We start from the raw sequence: 13,272 nt of genomic DNA, 5'->3' as shown, positions 1-13,272 counted from the left end.
CTGCTGTGCTGACGTCTCGTTAAATAATACAGCCTTATGGGGCGAAATTATTTACACTCTTGTTGCAACTACCACCTGAGGAAGGAAAAGATTCAGAATGCAAAGCCTGAGCTAGTATTAGGTGAGTTTCATTCCAAAAGACTTGCAAGCTATATTCACAAGTTTCCCAGTCCAGAACTGCTACGCCTTTGGCTTGTTTGAGACTAGAAGTGTGTTCACTTGACCAGAGGCTTAAATTATCAATGAAAATCTGTTTACATCCAACCCTACAAACTAGCATAGCTGTTTGGATGTAAAATGTTAAGACTGCACACTGCACAAACCATGATATTCCCATCAGAGCTAATCAATCATGGTCTCTGTACAGGCCAAACATGAAACCTCTTACAGAGTGGAAACACTGACCATAATGGCCCTCAGTGTCTGTCTCTTGCTTAATTTGCAGGTTCATAAAACAAAGCACAGCACTTTAAACATGCATTTGGATCCTGATCTGTGAGTAGATCACGTGCACTACACAGAGCTAGGCTAGAATATCCATTACTGGCAGCCTCTAATTCGCTGCTAATTCACCTAGTTTCACTTGAAGAATGCTGACCTATCGCTAACGGCTCCCTCAGAGGTGTGTTAATCTCTGGCATGGAAAGACAGGTGGAGCAGCACTGAACAAGACAAGCCAGCAAAGCTTGTCTGACATGGAAGACATTGGGAAATTGTTCAGTAGAATGACCTAGAGGTGAATCTCCTTCCCAAATAGATGATTGTTATTTCAATATTCTGATGCGATAAAATAAATGTTATCTACTAGAAAAGTTATCTACTAAAACTAGCAATTAAAAGACATAACAAGCCCTCAATCTCATAGACCCTCATAATCTCATGTTGACTGAATTAGATTGCCATATCTTCCCTCAAGAGGTAGGACAGAATGGTGAAAGATGGTAGGATGTGAAAAGCTACATTTCATAGTGCTGTTAAATCTGTTGCCATTTCAGTTGCAAATCTAACCCAAGTTGCCATTGCTGTTCATATTTGTTGTCACAAATCACTTAAAAACATGTCCACCGGAGTGCTTGACATAAACTGTCATATGGCGCCATCCAGTGGCCATTTAGAGCCATTTCACAGAATCCACAAAACTGTCATGGCGGTGCCCATACGTCCACGACTGATATCAAGGTTAGCAGTAGTCACAGGTGAGCAAACAGTACAACACGGTATATTTTCACTTTGAGTCACTATTAACCAAGGGCCGCTTCCTCCTGAAAGCGTTGCTTTTTAATTGGGAAGATGGCTCTCCCTCTTTTTAACTCAATAATGGTATGGTACGGTATGCACTGTATGTTCTCCAGCTAACTTCCAAGTAAAAGTGTCAATGTTATTCTAAAATTAAATTCTGCCTCAGAAACGCCCCGGGGTGAGGGGCTTCTGGCTGTTCCGAAAAGCATGATTCACTTCCTGGCTGCCTTACTCATCGATACTGACTAAGAATTTCCTCAATGATTTTGATTTGCTCGATACTTTTTCCCTTCGTCTCAGTGGTTTCGGTCATTGTTATGACGTCTCCATCCGCACTGTTCGGGTGGGGCCTGTATTCATTATATTAAGGGAATACAGAAAGTATGCAAAGATGCTAAACTCATGACAGTTTTCATTATTCTAACGTAGGTACCTGAAAAGTCTGGCATACCAATTACAGAAATATAATGTCCAGCAAACCAGTAGCCTAAGTGAAGCCTTTTTTTCCCATGAAAGATTGGATTGCAGTAAATTGATAGTAAAATGGTCTAGCTGCACATACACACACACATTAGCACATAAATAGTCACCTAATATTCTTTTCAATGTGTCACATCTCACCTGATTTGCATTTCAGATTGATTCTTCTACCTCGATAGACTGTGGAAGAAGTGTCATATGTGCCTCAAACCTTTGGCCTTAAATGAAGCGCTATTTGGCAATTCACTTTACAGCAGTTAGAAGGGCCTTAGAAAGGGATGTGTGCAGAATGTTAACTTCCTTTAATTAAGATCCAACAAAGGAACACGAAAGAATACAGAAGACTATTTCGTAATTGTGTAATCTGTGGTGTAAACTGTAATATTTTTCCTGTTCCACCAGGAGGGGGCAGTGGTATTGGGCGTGCAGTTTGTCAGCGCCTTGCTGCAGAGGGTGCCTCACTGGTGGTAGCAGACCGGAATGTGGGATCAGCCAATCAGACCCTTGAAAGCTTGTCACATGATCATAAAGGACAGGAACACATGGTTGCAGAGGTGGATGTTTCAGCCCGCAGCAGTGTGGAAAGCCTGGTGAACAGTATACAGGTGTGCTTGGGATTGTTTATTCAAGTGATGTTTATCAATAACACTACAGTGGGTCACACACACACACACACACACACACACACACACACACACAAGCACCACCAGGGTCATTTGCAATAATATTAACCTCTGCGACTTGTCCCAAATAGCGTCGCTACTTCCAACCCCCATCTGTATGTGTGAATGCTGCAGGCATCACACAGGATGAGTTCCTGTTGAAAATGGAGGAGGAGGACTTTGACAAAGTAATTCAGGTCAATCTAAAGGTGTGGCCAATGCCCCCCCCCCCCCCCCCCCCCCCCCGCACACACATACACACAACCATCACCATCCTAAATGTGAATTATTTGTCTGTGAATTAAATAGCTTTTGGGGGGGTTTCAACCTATTATCTTTTATATTCTTTCTCTGTCACAACCCTCCTCCACTCACGCCTGTTTTTCCCAGGGTACCTTTCTCATCACTCAGTATTTCTCAAAGGCCTTGGTTGCAGCAGGAGCTCCTAAAGGCTCCATCATTACCGTGGGCAGCATTGTGGGCAAGGTGAGTCATCCTACACAGACATTTCAAAAGCAGCCCACAGGACATTGTAACGTAATGAATAGCGTGCTTTTACATTGTTCTTCATCTGGTCTTTGGTCCTATTGCATTGTTAAATCCCATTAGATATTTATAGAGGGACTCTAGCATTTGCAGTGTGAAGGTCAAGGCCTCATTGTAATGCAGTGTTATGCATGCTGCCATCAGATGTTTAATTCATGCGGCTGCCTCTGTGATAGGTGGGGAACGTCGGCCAGGCCAACTACTCTGCTTCCAAAGCTGGGGTGCAGGGATTGACCAGAACAGCTGCCAAGGAGCTCAGCAGGTGAGACCCATCTTCGTTTAATTGGACTCAAGCTGGGGCACCAGTCTGTCCAGCCATGGAGGTTTTACTAAGCAGGTTTACTGGGTTGTGCAGGGAACTGCACTGAATACTGCACTTCAGATTTTGGGTGTTTCCTGTTTTTAGCAAACAAAAATGTTATGTTGCCTTGTGGAGTACCTCACTGGTGTGGCATAGTCACAGATAAACAGGCAAAGAGCCCTTAGTCTAGGGAAAGCAACAACAGTTTGTAAGAATGAAATAAAGAACTCACGGTTCGTTAAGATATGATTGACTCAACTTTTAGACTAAGAAGTCTTATTTATCAGTCTTATACTGTATACTTATTCTTGGAAGATTGGTTTGGATGGGTGGTCAGCGTCCCTATCCTTTAAATGCATCTCTATGTCAATGTAATCCTGATTTACCCCATGATTTGAACTGGATGCATTTCTCCTTTTTCAGATTTGGCATTCGGTGTAACTGTGTCCTGCCAGGTTTCATCACCACGCCAATGACAGACAAAGTGCCAGAAAAGGTGCTCAGTAAGGTAAGAGCCAAAAAGATATGCATTACTCTTAAACCTAGAAACTAATACTATCAGGATGATTTGTCTGCTGAGTTTTTGCATACAAGATAAAGATAAACATACTAGATAAAGAAAAATATACTAAATAAGGGGAAAGTGTTTTTATATACTATTTCATAAAATATGTCATATTAAGCTTATGAAGAGTTCTTCCTTGTGCAAAAACCTCACATTCCTCCCACACCCCCACACTCACAAGAATGGATGTGGAACAATGTTTAAAAACATGTAACATATAGATACATACACAGCATGTAACAGTTTACTTCAGTCTTTAAAGTGCAGTGTAACACTGGTTCTGACACTCTTTATAGATCACCTCCCTTGTTCCGTTGGGGAGGATGGGAGACCCTGCAGGTGAGCACAGGCCCCTCTAGCATACAGATCCAATAGAACATAATGGCATAAGCATAATGGCCTGCTTGGCGTATCCTTTACATTAAAACAGCACAGACAGTGTATAGTGGATTAGTATATTGCTGTGAGTAGTACTGCTTTGCTATGGGTATCATATCACTAGTACAGGATCAACACAAATACAGCAAGAATGCTGAAGTGCTTAACTCACACTGTTCATAGGCTACAGTTTCCAGAATTGCATTATTATGCCAAAAAACAAATCATATTTGGACTGCTTTCACTTCAGGTTGTCTTCTGTCTGTCTCTTTGTAGAGGTGGCTGATGTGTGTGCCTTTCTGGCCTCTGATGACAGCCGCTACATCACTGGAAGCTGTATTGAAGTCACAGGTAAAGGCAGTGTGATTGTTTTTCTGTGGACCATTTTGACAAGGGTACAGCTGATGCAACTGGTGAAGAATGCAAATTGAAACAAGCATTGGCAAAATGGAGGTTAAGAGCAATTACGTAGGGTTGACCCAAACATGCCGGGGATGTGGTGTTCACTAAAGATAGCTGCACATTCCTTTTATAAGGCATGAATGTTGGAATAGTGACAAAGGAGACAGGCATTGTTTAAATCAGATAATACTTGATTTGTTGTCTGGTTCTCCATTTTCAGTAACAAGAATTGTCCAATAATATGAAGCCCTCAGGTTGCATTATTTCTGATTTACATTTAGTTTTGGACATGAACGGTATTGCAGGGTTTGTACTGATATTACCCTAAATGTTCATTGTTTCCATTACATATATCATTTATTGGTCTACAGCAGCGGATTAAGTTTCGTAAAAGGTTGTTAATGTTTGAGTTCAACAGCCAGTCAAATTACACTCCTCCTTTTCTGTGCTCCTGAAACAATGTGTTGATTGGCTGGAATTGTTTATGGCTTGGTCCGAGCCACTATGTTATTTCCCATTGACAGAGCCAGGGCTGTGAACAAACACCAGAGTTTTTTAAGTGCAAACACTGAAAGGACAGCATGAGGACCATGAGGAACCAATTCGCTGAATTTGACAAGACTGTTATGTGATTACAATCATGGACGGCACCTTCAAAGCATCAGTGTAGGGGAGAAAATCTGTTTGAGTGTAGGGTAGTCACCTGTTACCGCAGAGTAATTGTTGCCAAATTAGTCTCACAAGAGAGACTATGTACAAATTGCTAAAGCCAGAAAGCCAGAATATGAACCCCATAAAATCAGCAATGTATGAAAGGTATAATTAAGCTGTACTGGTCCATCCCTGACCTAAGGTGGATTGGCTTTCATCTTTTGTGTTTCAGGTGGACTTTTCATGGGCTGACTCAAGACCACAAGTGGAGAATGACTTGACAGCCATTAGGCCTTAATTTTTTTTGCATAATTGTACATAATTTTATGATTTATATTCTATGAGATTGAATCAGATTTATAACAAGTGAGAAAACTATATTTGTAATTTGTATGCCATTCTTTGTTGAACATGATGGAACATATCTGTATAAATCTCTGCACCTATGGTAGCTATTTAATAAACACTATGACAATGGATAAAGAGCACTAGTCCCTGTCATATAAAGTGGATGTTAAGTTCAAAGCAATTGAGTGCTTTGAGACAGACATACTCGGATGTAAACACACACACACACACACACACACACACACACACACACACACACACACACACACACACACACACACACACACACACACACACACACACACACTGAGTTAAGTACCTTTGCAACAACAGACACCAATGTACAGGCTGTGAAAGTGCGTCGGCGTGTGGTTTAATGGGAAACTTTGAACAGAAAAAGGGACAGTGAGCTCAGACACACAAAAAATCTCACACTGTGAAAACATGATCAAAAGCCAGACTGGGTAGATGCTGCAGGAAAACCAGAGGGAACATTAAAGGTGGAAGTTGTTTAAGAAAGTTAATTTCTAGTCATCCTCACTGATGGACCATGGAGGATAATAGTGAGAGCCTTATTTACTGACTGCAGTGAGAAGAAGAAAGGGAAATGTATTCAAACCACAAACCACCATTGTCCTGTGCAGCATGCATCCAGCCCATAGCAAAGGTTATGACAAGAAGGAGCAGATTGGGGGGAAAATAAACAACAAAGAAGACAAGCAGCTCTTTTTAAAAAGATGATATATTACAGAAACAGAATTAAAAAAAAAAATTACTTACAAACATTATAAAATATTTTTTCTCTTTTCAGCACCATATTTTGATGAAACAGATGTCTGTCTTTCGCTGGAAATAAAACAAACAAATAAAAAGGCACCTTCTGCACGGCTTTCTTGTGAAAACCAAACAGACAACTTTTATTTACCCAGGTTATTTTTCCATTGGTCAAACCCCCATTCCTATAATATTACATGAGAATCAAGGCAACACAAAATGAAAAAAAAAAATCAACAAAATTGTATTTCACCATTGCTTTAATTAATTATATTACAATGTCTGGTAATTCCCCCCCTTCCCACCCTCCCACTTGCTGTCCCTTGCCCGCTGTGGTCCCACATCCATGCCATCATGCACTCTTTGTTCCCTAGGTTCACTTACATGAAACCTCTATGACCCATAGAAGCCCAGCCAAACCTAGCCATGACAAAAGTAAAGGATCACACCACAAGTATGATTCACACCACAAGTATGATTTCCGTTGCGTTAACATGCACAGACCACGAGCATTGCACAGATAAGTCAGATTAGGTTTTAATGTATATATTTAATTGATTTATGACCCATCAAATGAAAACTACAGGAAATAAATACAAACGAAATACCACATTTTTCTTTCTTTCTTGAAAACGGCAAGAGTTTGGTAGGATTTAGAGCACCGTGTTCTGTTCATTCCTTTAAAAATAAATACAATAGAATATCAGTATCTCTGTACAAATGATTTGTAATGCACAAAGTCCAGCCAAACAAAAACAAAATCACTGTTGACATGAAAGGGCGGCATAATCTAACGAGTCGTGTTCCTGCTGAACGCTGCCTCCTTTGGTAGAAGTAGCACCTAGCAACACAGTTTTTGTTTGTGTGCTTTTTTGTTTTATTCATTGATACATACAAAAAGACGAAGTACCAAAAAGAGTGCATACATACACAATTTACACCCCAGGCACAGTTGGTCGTCTAAAATACCAGTTGAATTTGGCGAAAGGTCAGATGTTTTAAACCACTTTCGCCACCTTCCAAAACATCAATACTGGATTGGTATGATGACATTTGTGCTCAAGCCTTGCCTATAAAACTGCAGCCGTAAACTGAACAATGGCAACTTTAATCAACTCTACAATACATGTACAGCAAACACATCAGGTTCCGTACATTTGATCACACTTTCTCGCCACACTGCATGCAACATTATTAACCAAATAAACAAGTCACAAAGTACAGAACACATTGCTGTTAGGATGAGATTTTAGATTTTACGGTTGGAAAAATGGGCCTTTCTCATACTTAGGCCAACAGCTGTGCCATTCAGCTGTGCCATTCTTAGAAACACACTGTTAAGGCTTCACGCAACAGCATGAATAAATCAAGTGTGTCTGTGTAGATGTACCTATGAACAGGAAGTTTCTGTCAACAAAACACACTGTAAGCCATGTACAACATTATTGTTCCTGCTTGATATTCCTTTGGTGTGTGCCTTTCTAAATTTCATATTCCTCATTCCGATTTTTTCCCCTTTATTTGTCAGTCGGCAGGTGTCCATTCTCAGCTGGCGAAACTTCCATGGTTTATCTGGGGGTTGCTTTTGAGGGCACCCATTTATTGCGTTTCAAGACACAGGACGTGGAGTCACGGGAAGGGGGGGCTGGGCTTTCTATGAGGCTGGGTGCTGAGGGACGAAGCAAAGAGGTAGCGAGGATGAGACGCCTCGAAAAGAGAATCAGCAGACAGGGGACAGGAGTGAGAGGGGGGTCTCTGAAACCTGGGGGGTGGGGTGGGGATGGGGGGTGGACTTGGATAGTGGCTGACTCTTTGGTCCAGCCTCTCATTACAAAAGAACACAGTTCTACTCGGGCCAGAACACTCTTTCCTCACAGTTGATCTTTGCTCTCCCCCTGCGAGAGTGTGGGTGTGTTTTACTCTTCTCTTCTTGTCCGTTGGTCTTTGGGAGTCGTTTTCCCTGGGCATATTCTTGAGTGAGTGCAGGTCTGTTTAACAACAGATCTCGTGTATTTCTATATGCGTGTGTGTGTGTGTGGTGTATGTGCATGTATGTGTAAGTATATGTGTGTATTCCACATCCTTAACTTAAAAAAACACTGAGCATTCATATTGGCACATCTATGTGGTTGTATCAATATGTGTTGAATAAGTGCATGTCCGTGTATGTGTGTGTGTGCGAGTGTAGTGAGTGCCTACATCAGTGTTAGTGTATGTCTGTGTGCTTCGAGTGTGTCGATGCTTGTGTTCCCCTCTCTCTCTGCATGTGTTTTAACCCAGGAAGCAGACAGGTCCCACTTCAAAGCCAAATTTCTGGTTATTTTCCCCAAAGTCTGAGATCTTCATGTCCAGGAGAGGGAGTTGCTCGACCTGTGGTGTGTTCACCTCCAGCACTGTCCTGTCGTAACCCTTACGATACTGCAGATAGAGAGCACACAGAAAGCCACAAAAAAACACACGTTATTTAGCATTACAGTGGTAGTGCTTTACACTAGAGTAATGAAGTAACAGAGCTGGTGAAGTAGAGCTGGTGAATAAACTAAGCGGTATTTCAGCAAGTAGGTATGTTAACCATACTCAGGTTAGCTTGTTGCTAACATGGTCAAAAGTCACATCCCCTATTAAGCTTCTTGTTTTAGAGCTCCCAGCTGACTAGAAAAAAAACATGTACCAACAGTGGCTAACTATTTTGTTAGAATGCTTATTATTCACTTTCTTAGGTGGAGGTAAGTGGATACCTTTGTGCTAAGTACCAAGTTAGCCATTGTTAGTCCAGGTTTACAAATTGGTGCAGAGTTTAACAAATAAGCTTGTAGATTAGTTAGCGTGGCTCCGCCCGCCTATTGTCCACAGCTCAGTATTCTGAGTTAGATTGGAAATTTTTCGCAAGATGGATCACAGGACCATTTTGAGTGGCCTCCAATCAGTGACCAATAGGGGTGGCTAAGTGTGATGCTGTTGAAGTGAATCATTTGAAATGTAAAATAGTGGTGGTAGACTACAAACAGCTCTAGCAACACTAGCAAACATTAAAGAATTGAAGTCAGAGCAAGAAGAATGCTTATATATCAGCTTGCACTGTTAGTGGTGAGGTAGGAAGTATAGTAGAAATGTAAATAGCAATCCCATAGTGGTCAATGCCGATTGGTTCAAGGCTGGTCCAGTGCTTTTAAAATTAACCTGAAGTCTATGCCTATTAGGATGGAACCAATGGAGCATGGTCAGACCCTGTCTATTCACAAAATTAACTTGGACGTGGTTATACCAGACTAGAGAGCAGTATCTGTATGTTTTTGGAATACCCCCATCATCTCTGTGAATTCTTTCATAAACCACATGTGTAATTATCCCTGACAGCCTGTTGGTACGCACCGAGCAGCCATCCTCGAGAGCTTTGATGTAGGGGCTGGTCTCGAAGGCGAGCTCCTCCTCGTTGGCGCCCTGGAGATGCAGTGCCCGCTGGTACTGCTCCTTGTCCTTGGCAGTGCGGTCGGCCCAGGCCACGGAGCGGTGGCAGTGGTAGGTGAGGTTCTGGCGGGCCTGGACGCTCAATAGTCGCAGGAAGCCAAGCTGGACAACGCCCACTGGTTCACCGGTGGAGTCCACGTATGTGAACTGAGGTGTGTGGGAGAAACAAATGGTCACTCGAAAGAATGTTACTAAGCTACCATGATTCCATTCCTTATGTGATGGAGCTTAGCATTCTACTGTGATGACAAAATGCACTGGAATACTCACCTTGCTGCCCTTTGTAAATTTGCTGTACCAGGACCCAGGAGTCTCCTTGGCCCAAGAGTTTGATTTAACCTGGCAAAAGAGAGGGAGAGTGGACAGAGAGAAGGAAAAGGGGAATGAATGAGGGAGAAGGAAAGAAAACACAACACTCGGTCGATTACTTGAGTATTATGCATTCCCATTTCCTATTTTAAAACAAAACTCACAGGCTTTAATTTCCTAGATACACATTGGGTCACTTTAATTGAGCGCTACAGCTGCAACAGTCTAACAAAGTTGATGATATGGTTTTAAAACTCATACAGATCTTAGTCTTACATTTTCCACGGCCTTGCTTGGGTTGAGACATGTCTCTCCACCTGATGTAAAGTTGCAGTAAACCTTGAAGGAGTCGCGAGAGCATCCCTGGTTGGGGTCAATCCAGTACTCTCCTGAGGGTGGCACCAAAGAGACAGCTTGGTCAAATAACTGTTCTGTGGTGTCTATTATGGGATATGTTAATAATGTAATACTTTCACATTAGTTTAATTTACTATTATTAACTAGTAAGTCACAACAGCAATTGATCTCCCAAAGTTTTTTGTGACTGATATATGCACTAACTCTAACACTTGTCTCTTGTCTTGTCACGCCACAGTAGCATAGCAGCCTGTGCTTAACCACTTACCATCTCTGTATAATCAATAGTTATCTCACGGCTTTCAGTGTACGGCTGTACAGATGCAGAAACACTCTGAGCTAACCAAGCTAACCAGCTTAGCATCTTTGTAGTGTTATCCATAGTACATGGTCTATATGATGTATGGGACCCCGTACCGTCTTTGTATTCAGGCTGACTGAGCATGAGGTCCTGGCAGGTACGGGCTGGGCTCTCCTGGGTTCCAAGAGGGAAGCGCATGGCCTCGATTTCCTGGCGTAGGGAGTTGAGGGAACCATAGATCTCCTCCATACCCTCGTTGCCTGTCAGGAGCTCAGTGCCGGTGGCATCAGCTGGTGTGTCAGAGTCTGAGACCATCTTACTGGCATCAATGGAACGCTTGGACTTCCTGGGAATTTGGATGGGCAGTGGCTGGATGACATCTCCTGGTGGGCCCTATTTGTACAAACAAAATAGGAACAGATTTATTTTGAATTCAAAAATGTTTATAAAAGGTAAAACCTTTTGTCTCTGCAATTTGTGACAATCTCTAATTATTAACTGATATGAATTTGACATAGTAGCTGTAAGTCAGAAAATGTCCATGTGCTTTGCATTTAGTATATACATTTATTTTGTATGGCAATATCATGATCAAAACTTACAGGAGCTCCAGGAGGTCCTGCTACACCCTTCTCTCCCTTGGGGCCAGCTCCACCCTAAAACAAAGGACACAGGGATTAGTTTCTGTCGTCATCTGGTATTTCAAAATTGTGTTGGGACTGCTTAAATTCTCAAACAATTAAAATGAAAGGTGGAATACTCACAGAAGCACCTTTAGCACCCTTGACACCTCTAGGGCCCTGGGGAGACAAACAAACAATGAGAGGTTAATTTCACCAAATTCACATCAGCACAGTTCAAATATGAAGTACTCCTATATTTCAAACTGTGATATATAGATGCAGTGACAAATCTAGCCGTAGTTTAAGTCAATAAAGATATATAAGATGAATACTGTCCCAGGATGTGAGAGTCAAGTACCTGCCTCACCCAAATGGTCTGTTTATCAAGGAAATAAGCAATTCACACCTTGGGCATCAGCCGCATCACCCATTCTGGTGCAAATTCTCACAGCCATCACTTGTCAAATAGGTTTGGGAGTGAGCCATTAAGCACCACAAAAGTCCTGAATATTCATTGTCCCTGTGACATGAACTTTCCTTTCCGACAATTAGCGCTATTTCTATTGTGAATGTTAGTATAGCTCAGATTGGCCATGTGTAAAGGTTCTAGATTTAGTAGTAGACTCTACTCCACGTAAAGGCGCTCACATGCTTGTCCGATCGTGCTCTCCGATCTCACGAGGCACGCCCTTAAACGCCCTCCTTGAAGTGGGGCCACACCTTTGAGCACCTCGGAGAGCCATCCGAGGGTGTCGGATGGCCTCTGGAGCACCGCTTGAATTTTCTCACTATCCGATCCGAGCTGTCCGACACCCCTGGCTAAAATGACGTTTCCTGTTTCGTTCCCTATATGACAGCACCTCCGTTTTTAAAAAATCCCTGAGAGATCGCTGGGAACCTGGGGCTGGAGGTCCAAGAGTGCATTAGGAGTTGGAGGAAGATCAGGGACAAGTTTGTAAAAATGAAAAAAACTATGAAGGGCACCAGCGGCGATGCAGGAGGAAAACCGACATCTCCCTTCTTCCTTGCTCCATCGTGGCTCTCGCCGCATATAAAGCATAGGGAGACGTCGTCTAATTACAGCGATAATAAAAACATTTCTTGGTTTTCGAACAGCCTCTTTGTGTTTGAGTTAGCAGAGCATGCAGTGTAAATGATTAAATTGTAAAGAACCTGAATTGTAGACGTAAAAAAGCAGAACTGTTTGTGTGGTATAATAATAGAAAATATTCGACAATAACCGCGAGCTTGGTCATTGTCGTTAGTAATTCATTTCACAACAACAGCCTCTGATCATTAACTAAAAATACACGGGATAAAAACAAACGATTTCTTATTTGATAGTTTGTTGTTGATGATGTAATGGCCTTGTAACATCATAATAAAGCGTTGGTAATCTCCACAGCCCCTCGTAGAACCATGCAGGTAGAGGTGAGTCGTACAATCATCAGATTAGAAAGGGCGTGTCTCTCGTGAAGTCGTACGAGGTGAATTGGATAACCATGCAAATGCCTTAACTGGTGCGACTACAGCCATTGTGTGCCAGTACAATGAAGAAGGAGACAGGGAACATAGGACAGTGTTGCCCTGGGGTATAGCTAGCCTTAACTTAGAGAGCAGACTATGGCTGACACTGTAGTTCACTTACTCTTTTAATAATTAGGATATTTTATGTCAACAGAAAGTCAGGGCGTTACTTTTATGTGTCAATAATGGGATTCATATTTTTTTTTTACAAGGAGACATAATTTCCCCTTACAACACATAATGTGGCTTAGAAGTTTGTCACTTTGAGGAAGTAAAATTAACTTACAGTCAGACCAGCAGGACCAGCAGGGCCGAGAGGTCCAGTACCGCCAGTCATACCC

The 13,272-nt window shown here is 42.1% G+C and overlaps 2 protein-coding genes across 2 annotated transcripts in view; one reads left to right on the top strand and one right to left on the bottom strand.

Moving 5' to 3' along the window:
• Positions 1-1,090: 1,090 nt before the first annotated feature.
• hsd17b8 (hydroxysteroid (17-beta) dehydrogenase 8) lies at positions 1,091-5,779 on the top strand (the record flags this gene model as incomplete). The annotated part of the gene is made up of 9 exons (XM_080836939.1): positions 1,091-1,196; positions 2,122-2,324; positions 2,474-2,590; positions 2,772-2,867; positions 3,104-3,189; positions 3,652-3,736; positions 4,090-4,132; positions 4,448-4,522; positions 5,457-5,779. The coding sequence occupies 9 exons, from the start codon at positions 1,091-1,093 to the stop codon at positions 5,474-5,476; spliced, it is 831 nt and encodes a 276-aa protein (XP_080693065.1). The 3' UTR covers positions 5,477-5,779.
• Positions 5,780-8,617: 2,838 nt separating this feature from the next.
• The window catches only part of LOC308363531 (uncharacterized protein), a gene marked incomplete at both ends in the record, with an annotated part of 45,196 nt that continues 40,541 nt past the window's right edge, over positions 8,618-13,272 (bottom strand). Inside the window, 8 exons of the mRNA XM_080836336.1 lie at positions 8,618-8,764; positions 9,719-9,961; positions 10,085-10,153; positions 10,400-10,512; positions 10,898-11,174; positions 11,384-11,437; positions 11,546-11,581; positions 13,218-13,271. Of these exons, the coding sequence (XP_080692462.1) occupies positions 8,618-8,764; positions 9,719-9,961; positions 10,085-10,153; positions 10,400-10,512; positions 10,898-11,174; positions 11,384-11,437; positions 11,546-11,581; positions 13,218-13,271 (993 nt within the window). The remainder of the gene's footprint in view (positions 8,765-9,718; positions 9,962-10,084; positions 10,154-10,399; positions 10,513-10,897; positions 11,175-11,383; positions 11,438-11,545; positions 11,582-13,217; position 13,272) is intronic.

Source organism: Sprattus sprattus (genome assembly GCF_963457725.1).
Source record: "Sprattus sprattus genome assembly, chromosome: 4".
Lineage (NCBI taxonomy): Eukaryota > Metazoa > Chordata > Actinopteri > Clupeiformes > Clupeidae > Sprattus > Sprattus sprattus.
Note: the sequence above shows the minus strand (reverse complement) of the source record. Positions and strands in the feature narration are given on the sequence as shown.